At 41.1% G+C, this 14,752-nt stretch overlaps 1 protein-coding gene across 1 annotated transcript in view; it reads left to right on the top strand.

Moving 5' to 3' along the window:
• Positions 1 to 14,395, top strand: part of aco2 (aconitase 2, mitochondrial) — a 33,014-nt gene extending 18,619 nt beyond the window's left edge. The window contains exons 12-17 of the mRNA XM_028815155.2: positions 2,772 to 2,883; positions 2,993 to 3,271; positions 6,900 to 7,091; positions 7,297 to 7,429; positions 10,136 to 10,257; positions 13,643 to 14,395. Coding sequence (XP_028670988.1) covers positions 2,772 to 2,883; positions 2,993 to 3,271; positions 6,900 to 7,091; positions 7,297 to 7,429; positions 10,136 to 10,257; positions 13,643 to 13,780 — 976 coding nt within the window. The 3' untranslated portion in view covers positions 13,781 to 14,395. The remainder of the gene's footprint in view (positions 1 to 2,771; positions 2,884 to 2,992; positions 3,272 to 6,899; positions 7,092 to 7,296; positions 7,430 to 10,135; positions 10,258 to 13,642) is intronic.
• The last annotated feature ends 357 nt before the right edge of the window (positions 14,396 to 14,752 follow it).

The following is a 14,752-nucleotide window of genomic DNA, read 5'->3' as shown; positions in this document are numbered from 1 at the left end:
ACTCAAAGGCTATTTCATGGGCAGGTGTGGGCAAGTCCGTCGTTATGTCATTATCAATTAAGCAGATAAAAGGCCTGGAGATGATTTGAGGTGTGGTGCTTGCATGTGGAAGATTTTGTTGTGAACAGACAACATGCGGTCAAAGGAGCTCTCCATGCTTGTGAAAGAAGCCATCCTTAAGCTGCAAAAACAGAAAAAACCCATCCGAGAAATTGCTACAATATTACAAGTGGCAAAATCTGAGAAAGAATGAAAGCACTGGTGAACTCAGCAACGCAAAAAGACCTGGACGTCCACAGAAGACAACAGTGGTGGATGATCGCAGAATCATTTCCATGGTGAAGAGAAACCCCTTTACAACAGCCAACCAAGTGAACAACACTCTCCAGGGGGTAGGCGTATCGATATCCATGTCTACCATAAAGAGAAGACTGCATGAAAGTAAATACAGAGGGTGCACTGCAAGGCGCAAGCCACTCATAAGCCTCAAGAATAGAAAGGTTAGATTGGACTTTGCTAAAGAACATCTAAAAAAGCCAGCACAGTTGTGGAAAAACATTCTTTGGACAGATGAAACCAAGATCAACCTCTACCAGAATGATGGCAAGAAAAAAGTATGGAGGAGGCGTGGAACAGCTCATTATCCAAAGCATACCACATCATCTGTAAAACATGGTGGAGGCAGTGTGATGGCTTGGGCGTGCATGGCTGCCAGTGGCACTGGGACACTAGTGTTTATTGATTATGTGACACAGGACAGAAGCAGCCGAATGAATTCTGAGGTGTTCAGAGACATACTGTCTGCTCAAATCCAGCTCAATGCAGTCACATTGATTGGGCGGCGTTTCATGATACAGATGGACAATGACCCAAAACATACAGCCAAAGCAACCCAAGTCACCTGATCTTAACCCAATTGAGCAGGCATTTCACTTGTTGAAGACTAAACTTCAGACAGAAAGGCCCACAAACAAACAGCAACTGAAAGCCGCTGTAGTAAAGGCCTGGCAGAGCATTAAAATGGAGGAAACCCAGCATCTGGTGATGTCCAGGAGTTCAAGACTTCAGGCTGTCATTGCCAGCAAAGGGTTTTCAACCAAGTATTACAAATTATTATTTCCAGTTATTTCATTTGTCCAATTACTTCTGAGCCCCTGAAATGTGTTAAAAAAAATGCTTTAGTTGCCTCACATTTTTATGCAATCATTTTGTTCACCCCACTGAATTAAAGCTGAAAGTCTGCACTTCAACTGCATCTGAGTTGTTTCATTTAAAATTCATTGTGGTAATGTACAGAACCAAAATTAGAAAAAAGTTGTCTGTCCAAATATTTATGGACCTAACTGTATGTGTAATCTCTCTATTATAATAAAAAAAAATCTTGACAAGACTAATCCTGTGACGACAGGTGACTTTTTGAAGAGACTTTTTGGAAGCAAGTCACGCGAGACCGAGACTTTTGCCATGAGATTCTTTCAAGTCAAGCCCTACTTGCAACTATTTTCAAACAAGACCACAGTCATCAGGTGCATTCCGACGCTTAACCTGGACAGACACCAATCCATTAAAGGGCTTACTTATGAACACACACATACACACTTACGAAGATCCAGTTTAGAATCACCCATTCATCTAAATCTGGCAGCAAGAAACAATGAAGTCAAACTAATTAACGAAAAAATTGTCGATCAGTTACATGGCAAATTGGTTAAATGCGTATCAATAGACTGCTGAAACTGTTGGTGGAGATTGTGCGGAAGATGAAAACAACAACTTACAATATCTCGAAGAATATCTACAACCGTTAACACTGTCTGGTCTTCCACTGGCCGAATTACTGTAGAAACAAGGATGTATCCAAGAAAGGTAATGTAATGCATCTTCAGCGGATAACATTAGACACTTAAGGAGATCTTGATATGCCTTTCGTATTAAAACGTTAACAGGTTCCCGTTAGAATAGTTTTTGCAAAGATGATAAATCTCAGAGTCAAACATTCAAAAAAGTTGGTTTATTTATTAGAGAGAGAGAAACAATATTCACTCATGGGCAGTTATACGTTGCATTCTCACAATGTAAATCCAAACACTGAATCAAAATTCAATGCAATCTCAAAGAAAAGTTTATTCCAAATATTGTTTTAACTTGCATTTTAAAGTAAAAGTGAAAATAATGCATACGTAACAATTCCCATGAAAATAATCTCTTTAAATTGTATATCCAGTTAACCAAACCCGGGGGTTGGCAATCAAAGCGAGCCCCCTAGTATATGTGTATATGTATGTGCATTATATATATATATATATATATATATATATATATATATATATATATATATATATATATATATATATATATAATATAGTGGTTGAGTGTCAGAATAACAAGACAAAGATGAAAAAATGGTTTTGAGACATCAACCAGATCGTTCCGTTTAACTGTACAGTCCAAAATAAAATCCTTTATGACTTCACAGCCCATCTGCATGTCTGCAGACTGGCTTTCTGCTCTCCACAAAAAGACGCCTCCTTCCAGGCTGACTAGCTTCTTATATAGAGCTGACTGGAAGGGCCAGGTATAAATGAGCAATATAACAGCAGTATGAGCAGTATAACTGGGCAATTTCTGTGCTGCGAGGAAAGAAGGAGAAATGCATGTTAGCGACCGCACCGTCTCTTGTTCCACTGGGTTATTACATACCTCGAATGAGCCCTTGACGAGATCCTCGGGCACACATGCGTGACTATAATTTTTTTTTTTTTTTTGTTTAGACGTGATGTGAAGAAAGGTGAGAAGAATACTATTGTGACCTCATTCAACAGGAACTTTACTGCCCGTAATGATGCCAACCCAGCAACACATGCGTTTGTCACCTCCCCAGAGGTGAGTTTTTTTTTTTTTTTTTTTTTTTCACCCTGCCTCCAAGCAATATGCAGTATTCCTCTTCAGTGGCTGTAGTTTTTATTGTGCCACTTTTATTTGCCATTTGCAGATTGTGACAGCCCTGGCTATTGCAGGCACTTTGAAATTCGACCCTGAAAAAGACTTCCTAACCGCAGCCAATGGAGAGAAGTTTAAGCTGCAGCCACCAAATGCAGATGAACTACCTGCACGGGATTTTGACCCCGGACAGGACACCTACCAGCACCCACCCTCCGATCCTGGCAACCTGCGTGTTGACATCAGTCCTCAGAGCCAGAGACTACAGCTTCTGGAACCCTTTGAAAATTGGGATGGCAAAGATTTCGAGGACATGCAGGTCCTCATTAAGGTATGGCCTTTCAAATGATTGGATCTCGTAGACTAACTAGAATTAGGTCTTGACCTCTAAATAAGAGCTAAAATCAATTACTCATTGGTGCAGTCTTATTAAACAGTTTTAAAAGATTTCACAATTAGGAAAAGTGAGAGAAAGATCTGTGAAGACATGTCAGTGTGGATGAGATGAGGGCCTAGCGTTACAAGAGGAGGCAAGTGATTTTGAGCCTGACCTATTAAAAAAAAAACAGTAAAGCCATACAAGTTTTATTTCTCAATATAAACCCTGTGGTCATAGTTTACTTTTTAAATGTTCATAATGCTTTTTTTTTTTTTTTTTTTTTTTGTGCCACTCAAAGCATTTTGTTTTGTCTTTTGCAACCATATATTCTGTAGCTGACTTAACCTTTATCATTGGTGTGCCCTGGAGAAGAGGGTGTGGGTTTGACATCTCTTTTAGTCCACACTTTTACTGAACACCCTTGATGACCTTTTGTAGTGTGGAGGATTTCAAAAGTGTGCTTTACTTATCTACCATAAATGGCAAAGCAAGTCAGGTGTGCTACTGATGGTTATTTGTGCCTTCTCAGGCATGTAATTACTGTGTACTACACACTTATGTTCTTTGTTGGTGGAGAATCTCCATGGTTTTATTGCTTCAATTGTTTTGTTTTTTTTTTGCCTAACCAAAACTGTTCAGCTCCTTTTAATCTTTCTGTATAGCTCACACATCTCAGCCTTGTTGCTCATCTCTGGAGTTTTTCTGGAGTTGCCATGTCTTTTGGATCTAGTAGAAGAAAACCATGTTTATTTCAAGTGTTAGCATTATTGTGGGTGGCGCAGTGGGTAGCGCTGCTGCCTCGCAGTTGGGTGATCTGGGGACCTGGGTTCGCTTCCCGGGTCCTCCCTGCGTGGAGTTTGCATGTTCTCCCCGTGTCTGCGTGGGTTTCCTCCGGGCGCTCCGGTTTCCTCCCACAGTCCAAAGACATGCAGGTTAGGTGGATTGGCGATTCTAAATTGGCCCTAGTGTGTGCTTGGTGTGTGGGTGTGTTTGTGTGTGTCCTGTGGTGGGTTGGCACCCTGCCTGGGATTGGTTCCTGCCTTGTGCCCTGTGTTGGCTGGGATTGGCTCCGGCAGACCCCCGTGACCCTGTGTTCGGATTCAGCGGGTTGGAAAATGGATGGATGGATGTTAGCATTATTGGCTCACAAGATACACAAATCCTGGTCATATTATTTAATTGTTCATGAAGAATGAATTCAGCTGATGAGTAACTAATCCCTATAATATTTACTGTCTCACTTTTCTATTTCCTATTACGATCTGATCCATAATCGCTACGTTGCCTTCTGCTGTTGATTTTGAAGGACAGCCAGACCTGGGATTGCTTTTTGTGAGCCGCAAAGCCAATGGTGGAATTGTGTGGCTCATCTCTTAACTGTGGCATGTGATGGTCCGGTCCTGGCACACAGTGACTTGACTACACAATGAATATCTTGAAGCATATGTACTTGATTTTGTGGCTTTTTAGTGTCTCTGTATTGATTTTGATTCTGAAACAAACGCACAGTCTAAATCATAAAGGCAGGAAACTTGTAATTTACATATAGTAATATGGAGGAAATTGTGTTCTGCCCCTTACAAAATTTGAGTTGCAGAATGTGTCTCAGGTTAAAGCTTAAGAATTTTTGACCATCCCTTGTGAATATTTCTAATGTGATCAATGCCTGAACAACCTGCTTTGGGGAGATTTCCAAACTCATTTTTGAAAAAGTCCCAACTTGAAAACGACCAATTATGTTGTAAAATATCTCATTTTGTGTTTATTCATTTGCTCGGTTTTAACATTCAGTCCTGGTGGCTCCCTGTGGCTGCAAGTCTTCATCCCAAACTTTTTTTTTTTTTTATTGGACTCCTTTATTAATTATGCAAGCTGTTACTGTGTTTGTTTGATTAAAAAATAACAAACTATGGTAAATTTTTATCAAACGAAGCAAGAAATTAGATGCACAAGAATTCTTCTGTTTTTTTAGTATTTTGTTCTTTTTAATTTTCTATTTATTTATTTATGACCTATACTAATATAATAAGGACACAAAAATAGCTGCCAATGTTGCTCGCCCTGGTGTTTGCAATGCTTGTCATTAATTATGTGTTCAGATACAATTAAGAGAGCAAACTCCATGGAAAAGGAATAGTTAAAAAAAAAAAATAAATGGCTGCATTGAGAATATAAAGGTGATAAAAATAGGTAGATTATATATCTTCTTATATTATACGCTACCGTGGCTGTTCGTTTGTCTCTCCAGGATTTTAAATCGCCTATAGCTCACAAGCCGTTTGACCTGAAATTTGGTACACATGTACTACGTGATCTCTACTGTCCGCTTTCGGGGGTGATGATTGACCTCCAAGGTTAGTCCTCTTTTTTTATTTTTATATTATTTTATTGGAGAATCAACTCTTGGCAGTAGGGTGGCCGTGCGGTGCATGCATACAGGCGTCGTTCTTGTCCCTACCACCTTGGCTGCCACGTCCTCTACCTCTTCATATCTTAAGTCTTCAATCTGCCTCAAGAATGATTTAAGTGCCAGTTTAAGTAAAAATGAAGGAAAACATAAGTAACTGCAACACAAACACTGACTTAATCAGTTTTAACGTAAAAAGATGCCAACAAAAGAAGAGAAGAAGTGGGCCACTAGGGTGGAGAAGAGAAGAGCTGCTCAGGAAGCAGCAAGCGCATCAACCTCTGAGCAAATGAATGATAAACGTACAGAGAAAGAGGAGGAATGCTCAAGTCTAGTGTATTCATGGCACGTTATCGTGCAGTGCACCTTTACAAGAGAGGCCGATATAATAATATATAGAGATACTGATTTCACATAATGAAAACCTAGCATAAATGCATTATTTGCCGAGTGTAAAATGAGAGGAGGAATAATAAGGACGGCTAAAATCATCAGTGAGATCAATTAAAGGTAGCAATGACTTGCTATTTGTGAAACTGCTTAAGTCAAAAGCCTGCAGCCAGCAGAGGCCACCAGGGTGGAACTTGAGATCCCCTTTTTGTCATACGGATGAGCAAACAAAGGCAGTCTGTTTTTCCTGGAAGAAGCATCTACTCCTGGCTGGTGGCAATTTAATTGGGAATGAAGTGGATGAGAAAATGGATGGACTGTTTTTAACATCCTCCGTTTTTACTGCACGCGGTATGGTCCCATAGTATGGCATACGTTCACATCAAGGTGGAAATGTACATATAATTGATGCCTCACACAGTTCTTGAATCTCCAAAGATGCTTTCTTTACTGGCTCTGCATGTTCTTGAAGCTTAAAACTGGTGCTGTCGTCTCACTTTGTACGTCCATGATATGCTGTCAGATACGCTAACTGCAAGAAATTACTATTAATATGAATACATGTACCAGATTTGAACTGATGGCCACAATCTGTTGGTTATGTCTTCGCTTGGATTAATTCAGAAAATGTGAGTTGACCAGCATAACTGATAGAGCTGATGCATAGCTGGATTTATGGACGAAGTTCAGACTGCCTCAAATTTTGCTTTTCTCTGACCTTTGAGACAATCTGTTCCTGCAATCGTAACCTAATTCACACTTCCCCAACTTTTTTCATCACAGGTGAAAGGAAAATGCACTACAGATCATATCTCTGCTGCTGGACCCTGGCTGAAATTTAGAGGTCACCTGGACAACATCTCTAACAACATGCTTATTGGTGCTGTCAACATCGAAAACAACAAGGCAAACAATGTGAAGAACCAGCTTACAAGCGAATATGGAGCCGTGCCAGACACTGCACGATACTATAAGGTCAGCCAGCTCACACATCTGCCTTGGTTCTTGGTATTATTAATAATTACTTCCTCATGTAACTGTTGAACTAGTAGAGATGGGATAAAGTATTTAATCTAATGCTCACACTCTCATTTGAGCTAAAAAGTCCTGGGTAGTGACAGATGAATGCACTATTGCTGTCTTTTTCACTTTCCATTTCCCTGTCTCTCTTGACTTGTAGAAAGCTGGAGTGCAGTGGGTAGTGGTTGGAGATGAGAACTACGGAGAGGGTTCAAGTAGAGAACATGCAGCTCTGGAGCCACGACATCTTGGAGGAAGAGCCATCATCACCAGGAGTTTTGCAAGGATCCATGGTGAGCATGCAGTTACAACGGGGCTTCCATCTTGATATTTTGAAAGAGATTTAAGTGACCTATTGGTCACACATAAGCCCAGTATGCAGCAACAAGGTAAAAGCGACCGGTCCACCTTGTAGTACATTCATGACCTAGCAGCCTTGATTTATACATAAAAAGGAGGCTGGAGTTGTATGGAACCAAATGTGAAGAACTACAAATATAACACATGATACATGTGAGGTGATGTGGACAATGATAGGGGAAGTGAGAGCACTGATGTGGTTGAAGTTTGGGTCAAAGCGCAAGAAGTGTCGTGTCATGCACTGAAGTCATTTTTTCTGTGCCTTGTGATCAAAGAGGCCTTACAAGCATAAAATTCCAGATGGGACAAGACTAGCTAAGGGATAACACTAGCTTCACCTAGTGTAGGGTCCAAGCCCCCAGTGTCGTGTTTTTTTTTTTTTTTCTTTTCTAGTAAGCATCACACCAGAACTCTTTTTAATTGTGTAGTAGAATTGTTTCATATTTGTATAATGTATTATATGTGTAAATTAAAGTAGTTCATTCCTTTGTTGTATGGGCCAATTTATAATAGTGTCAGTATCCACAGCTATCTTTGTCCTAGAAGATGCACTTTGAAAGTTTACTGTCCTTCCACTTCCCATAAAAGCCCATTCCTATCAGAATATCAAAACCCAGGACTATTACCTTGTACATGCACCCTTCTGCAATGGTTCTTGCAAACTGAGTGTGCCCCAGACAGATAAAACAGACTTGAGAATGTTGTCATAAACTACTTGCATAGTTTCTTTAGTTTACATTTTTGAAACTTCAACATAAACACTGGGAGCTGCAGCCTATCCTAGAATATCTGTGCATGAATTCAAATTTGAACACAAGCTATTTATTTAGCAAACTACAACTATTTGACCGTTTACTCTGTAGCATTCAGCTTTTTTCCAGTTATAAAAGCAAATTGTCTTAAGGAGTGCTACTTTGTTTCTCCTTTGGTGAAAATGAAAAGAAAATTAGCGTTTTCAAGCATGTGTGTGCCATTCCACATCACGCTAAGAAGGTTACACTGGCCCAATGTGACCGATTTGAAATGTGTGCATTAGTGTGACAAAACAATGGATTGGCACTCAGCAGCATGTTTGGGCCCGGCCAGTACTTGAACGGGAGCCCATCTAGGAAAAGCTTGGGTTGCTACTGGAAGAGGTGTGAGACTAGCAGGGGGGGCGCTTACCCTGTGGTCTATCTGTGGGTCCCAGGGCAGTAACATGGACACTGTACTGTATAAATATTGGCACTCTCTTTCGGATGAGAGATACAATCGAGGTCCTTACGCTCTGTGGTAATTAAAGATCCGTGGGCAGCTTTCATAAAGAGTCAAGTGTATCTCGATGTCTAGGCTACATTGCCCACCATGGTCTAATCATCCCCTGTCTCTCATTGGCTTTCTCACTCTCGCACATTCATCACCTAACAGCAAATGTGTGCCGAGTGTACTGGTACAAAAATAGCTGCCACTGCACATCTAGGTTGGGTGCTACACATTAGTGGTGGTTGAAGTGGCTCCCCACTCACTGAAGCACTTTGAGCAGTGAGAAAAGTGCTATATAAATGTAAAGAATTCTTATTCTCTCTCGAAGATACTGATTTTTAATTGACCTTGGCCAAAAATAATGAGCTACAGCCAGGCCACATCTTATTTTGGCTGTGGGTGAGTGGTAATTTTAATGCCAGGGACCTGATGCAACTGGTAAAAATCTGACAGCTGCATTCATTTTTCTTGCTGTAATGTCATTTAAGAATAAGCTGCCTCACCCAAGGACCTTTAGTATTAGTTTTAAAAGTTGAGGTGAGGGTAGTCTATTAGTATATGTGGATTAAGTTTTCTCATGTTGTCTAATTTTCTTTGTGTATTTCCCCCCCCCCCCCCCTTTTTATATATATATATATATATATATACTGGAATCTTCCCTTGTTGGTCCTTTTCGCAGGGGTGCAGTTCTGACAATCCCAGGAGTGATGGAGTTTGCCGAAGTTGATACTGGAGTATAGTTAGGAGCACATGGGGCCGTTTCTTCCATGTTCCCCTGTGATTTTTGTGAGGATGTTTTAAATCTGTGCTGAATTAATGATTCAATTTACAAAGTTTGCATGTGTAATCAATCCCCCAAACTGTTATTAGTCAAGAAACGCTACAAGTTATTAGCTGCCCTGTGTAATGGTCCTAATTCTGCTCGTTCCAGTGTCAACTTTGTGCCAACCCCGATTTTTCTCTGAACATGGATAACATTCATGGTTGCTGAGCAAACAGAGGTAAAATGGGGCAAACATCCGCCATGGTCCTCGCCCCCCCCCCCCCCCCCCCCCCCCCCAAACCATACTCTCCAATCCCACCTTGTCCACCTCTTCATTAACCCCTTGCTTTGCTGACTCGGGGGTCAGACTACTTTGCTGCAGCAAATAGTGGAAAGATGTTCTCTTTCCTTCTGGAATTGATCATCAATTCTAAGTCCTTGCATGTCCGCTCCCACAAGACGCTTTCTACCCGTTAGCACTTGTCCTATGGCAGCTTGTTTTTGCAGCAAGCGTGATGCCAGGAGACTCCGAGAGAGGAGGACTCTGGGTTTCTTCCCTAATCCTGTTTGTTCTATGAACTATGCTTCCGTTACCTGCATTATCTGATAAGTGTGTTTTTGTTTTTTTTTCTAGAGACAAACTTGAAGAAACAGGGGCTTCTGCCTCTCACTTTTGCAGACCCAGCTGACTACGACAAGATTCGTCCTGATGACAAAATCTCAATACAAGGCCTGAAGAAGTTTGCTCCAGGGAAGGTAATGCATAACAAGCCATACGCTTACCCATCCTTCCATCCATTTTCTAAACCCATTTTATCCTGAGCAGGGTAGTGGGGAAGCTGGAGCCTATCCCATCAAACATTTGGTGCAGGTTAGGAACAGGGTGAAGACACTCACTAGGGCCAATTTAACATTGGCAGTCCACTTAACCTACATGTCTTTGGACTGTGGGAGGTTAACTGGAGGATACCCATGTGCAGACACAAGAACGTATGAAGAGCACCTGGGATGTGAACTTCAGCCTCCCTGTTGTGAGATAGTAGTGCCACCACTGCACTACATGCCTCCCACCATAAGCTTCTCTCTCAAAGGGGTAGTAAAAGTTAAATAAATGCATATAACGGCTTTGCCTAGACTGACTCGACTAAGCATCGGGAAGATCTGTGTGGAGCCATTTGGGGAACTACAGGGAGTCTTAAGTAATTTAATCAAGCATGGTGCTGAAACATTTTATGTCAAGCATGATGGACAAACTCGCTCTGTTTATAAATCAATAAGATTTCATCAAGAAGGCCAATCGTGGCAAGTTTTCTGCTCAGAATAAGTTGGCTTATTTCTATTTGTGACTGCTTGAGTGGGAATCTGCAACATGTCTGTTTGGGAGAAAGGCACGAGGAGGCTGTCGGTGTCAGTCTTGTGACTGTTCGCCTAGTTTAGTGCTCTGCCAACCAGAGTCATTTGGAAATGCATGAAAATTCTTTCCACTGACAACATAAAACGGTAGGAATTCCCTCTAGCATCCCAAGCCAGGTTGTTACTGTGTGAAAATTAACCCCCTGGGTTGAGTCAACACCTCAGAGGTAGGTGACCGTGTAAAGCTTAGTGAAATTATGAGGATGAGATCGTTGTCTACAGTGGGCGGCCCAGCACACACATTTTAACTTCTTTATACAAAAGGAAATGTTAAGATTTATGATGTACTTTCATTTCTAGGCTGCTAAATGGCAATTACTGAAATGCATGAAGTGAGGACCTTTTGTTAAGAACTCCCAATACTGTTTACTTGTGTAGAGGTCTTCTGTGTACAATATGCAGGCGCTTTCATCTGTAATGGTCTGCCCCACTCTTTTATAAATTGAGTTAACCTGCTTTCACAAAATGTTGTGTAACATGAAACTTCAGTCTGGGTTTTGTGCTGCTGTTGGGGTTGGACTACTGCTACTAGGTAAGTAACAAGTCAACTGTTAATGGGCTAGGCCAGAGCTGGGCAATGTTGGTCCTGGAGAGCCGCAGTGGCTACAGGTTTTCATTCCAACCCAATTGCTTAATTAGAAACCAATCTTTGCCAGTCTCGCACCTTATTTAATTTTATGGCTTGTTAGTCTGCAATGTAAGGTTCTTACATTGTAGATTTTTCTCCTTTTCAAGGATAGTATTACTGATTTGAAGCCTAAAACTGATCATTTTCAGTCTGTCACCTTTTTTATTGTTTTATTAAATCTAACAGTGCATGATGAACACACAGAGCTGTAAATGGAAACAAGTTCAGTGGGGAATTGCTGACTGTTTTGTCATTTTTACATCTTATTGCTAATAAGGAGCCATTAAAACAATGAATGCAGCTGTTTAAGATTGAAATAAGCAATTAAGGGTGGGGAGCCTTAGCAAGTGAGACCACTAAAATGAAGCATCAAAATGTCACTTAAGCAATAAGTGTTTCTTCAGCAGTAATTGACTTCTCATTAAGAAACTGGGCTGGAACAAAAACCTGCAGCCTCTCCAGGACTGACATTGTCCACCCCTGGGCTAGGCAATTAAAGTTGGAAAAGTCTGACCTTACGTGTATTGTTTATCTCATTTATACAACTTCTTGTCTGAGGGCATGTCAAGCTTGGTGACTTCAGTTGCTGATCTCTGCGCCCGAGTGTGCCAGTTTATATGACTAGAAATCGCCTGGTACGTCAAGGTAGTACCCAGCTGCATAATGACTTTCCAGCACAGTGAGGACTGCAAGCTTACCCATTTTTTCTGGGTCTTTATGAAAGGTTTACAGGTACGACAAGCTGCAGACCCAGTCCTTGATTTTGCTTCTTCCCCCCCAAAACCCACCCTTACCCCCGTTCTGTCATGATGCATAAAACACAAATTATCAGACTGGCGAGCCTCTCTTGTGTTTGCCTGTTTTCCTTATTTGTCGTTGCTGCATTTAGGTGCAGTGTACTTCACTGGTGGGCGTTGTGTGGTTGTCGGCTCTTGTGCACACAGAGCCAACCCTATGAATTAAACCAAATCAAACCGGTTTAATTTTGTTGGAGTTAGTTGCAGACTGGTTGGACTGAGTTTGTGGTTAGGTCTGACCATGTGACGAGCAGTTACTGAAGCGCATTATGAATACCCCCAAAGATTAGGGAAATTAAGTCTTTGACCGTAAAACACACGAAAAGTTGTGATTTCTGACATGGAATGTAAAGGAATACTCCATCCAAAAATTTTTTTCTTTTTAAAATCATGTAGTTTGGAGTGGTGACCAAAAAAACTTTTAATGTCCTGTTTTCATGGTGATATTACAAACCTAAAGATTCAAACTCCACGGAACCAGGTGGTGACAGTTCTGGACTACGGCAAACGATGTGAAAAAATGTCCATGGGGGACAAAAAAAAAAATTGACCCTTAACTTCAACTACATAAACCACATCTCCGTTACCCATTTGTGTAATCAAAATGTGTGTTTTTGGTAAAATATTAAGTTACTTCCTGAAAACTCTGCATTGAAGGTCAAACAGGAAAGACCTTATTCCCACAATGCTGTACATTTGAATTGAAGACCACATTCTTGACTAGTGAATGAGGGAAAAGAGACGGATCTTTAATTGAGATTGAAAGGATTGTGGGAATGGCGTCTTTATTGTTGGCCTTCACTGCAGTGTTTTCAGGAAGTAACTGTTAATAATATTTTACCAAACAAATGCACACGTTTTGACTACACGGATGGATAATAGACACGTGGTTTATGCAGCACGAGTTACGGCACAATGTCTTTTTTCCCCCCATGGACATTTTTTTTCACATTGTTTGCCATTGTCCAGATCTGCTCACCACAACTTTGTGGAGTTTGAACCTTCAGTATGCAGTTTCTCCACAACAATATGAGATTAGTAAGTTTTCATGGCCTCCACTACAACCTACATCTGAGGTAAATAACGTGTCAGAATATATAATTTCTGGGTGGAGTATTCATTTTGATGCTTTGGAAATGTGAAACTGTGCTGTAAAGTCATCACGGAGTCATCTAATTGGCCACGTCTAGCGATTTCTACTCTTGTAATCCACCATGAGATCAGGTAGTTGTCGAGTCAGACATCCCCTCTGACCACAAGTTGTGTGATCTGACTTCAACATCTTCCTTCTCCCTCTCCACAGCCACTGAAGGCGGTCATCAAGCACAAAGATGGCAGCCAAGACACAATCCAGCTGAACCACACCTTCAATGAGACCCAGATTGAATGGTTCCAGGCTGGCAGTGCCCTCAACAGGATGAAAGAGCTGCAGAAACATTGAGAATGAGAAGACGAGCACGGGGGGGGGGGGGGGGTTGGGGGAACAAACCTGCACCTTATGAGGGGGATGTGTGGGTGGTGGTACAATATACCCTTCCTTGAGGATAAATGGGACAGATAAATTGGCAAAGTACATCAAGTCCTTACTGTCGTCGTGTCGCTCTCTTGCTGTCTCCCCAAAAGCAGCACCCATCTGCGTGCGTCATGGAGTTTTGAATGTGTAAACCTCAACTGTCAAAAGTGCTTGGGCTCTGGAGTTTGTCTTGTTAGAACATCTAAACCTTATCATTAAAACAATGAAAATTGCCAGTTTGTTTTGATTTGTAAGCTTATCCGCACCAAACTGCACCAGCGTCAAGATCGATTTATAAAAATATGAAAGTAATTGGCTTGTCGCTTGTGTTGTGCAATTCATTTTACGGCTGTGTATTACTGTAAATTGTATTTAATCTACTAACGCATAATGATCAGTCGCTTTCCATCCACTGGTTATTTTAATCTGGGTGTCTATGTGGCCATACGGTTCTGTCTTTTCTCAAACACCCCTGCTGCTGTAAAATGAAGTTGCTCTTGTTACATGAAATGAAAGTGTGAATAAAAGTACTTTTTTGTGGGAGCTCATGTCCGACTCGTGCTTAGCTGTGCTTGTGTCTTGGGGACAACTGGAAACTGATTTTGCCAAAGGAAATGTTAACAAGTTCTGCTGAGAAGGGGGTCTGAGCCTTTCTCCAAGTGAGACATTTACATTTTTGTCAAATTAAATAACAGATAATTGTGACTTAATATGTGAAGTTGTGCTACTTTCCGTAAGAGATCCAGTGAAATGTCCCCATAAGTTTGCATACGGTGGTACTTGGAGCAGAAGACTCTGTAGGTCAGCCTGTAGCCATAGGGGCAAGAAAAAGTATGGAAATTCTTTTCTGCGTTAATTGGTCATAAAATGGGACCTGATCTTTATCGAAGTCCACAAGTA

The sequence above is a fragment of the Erpetoichthys calabaricus genome, chromosome 12 (assembly GCF_900747795.2).
Source record: "Erpetoichthys calabaricus chromosome 12, fErpCal1.3, whole genome shotgun sequence".
NCBI classification, from domain to species: domain Eukaryota; kingdom Metazoa; phylum Chordata; class Cladistia; order Polypteriformes; family Polypteridae; genus Erpetoichthys; species Erpetoichthys calabaricus.
This window is presented reverse-complemented; position numbering and strand designations above follow the sequence as displayed.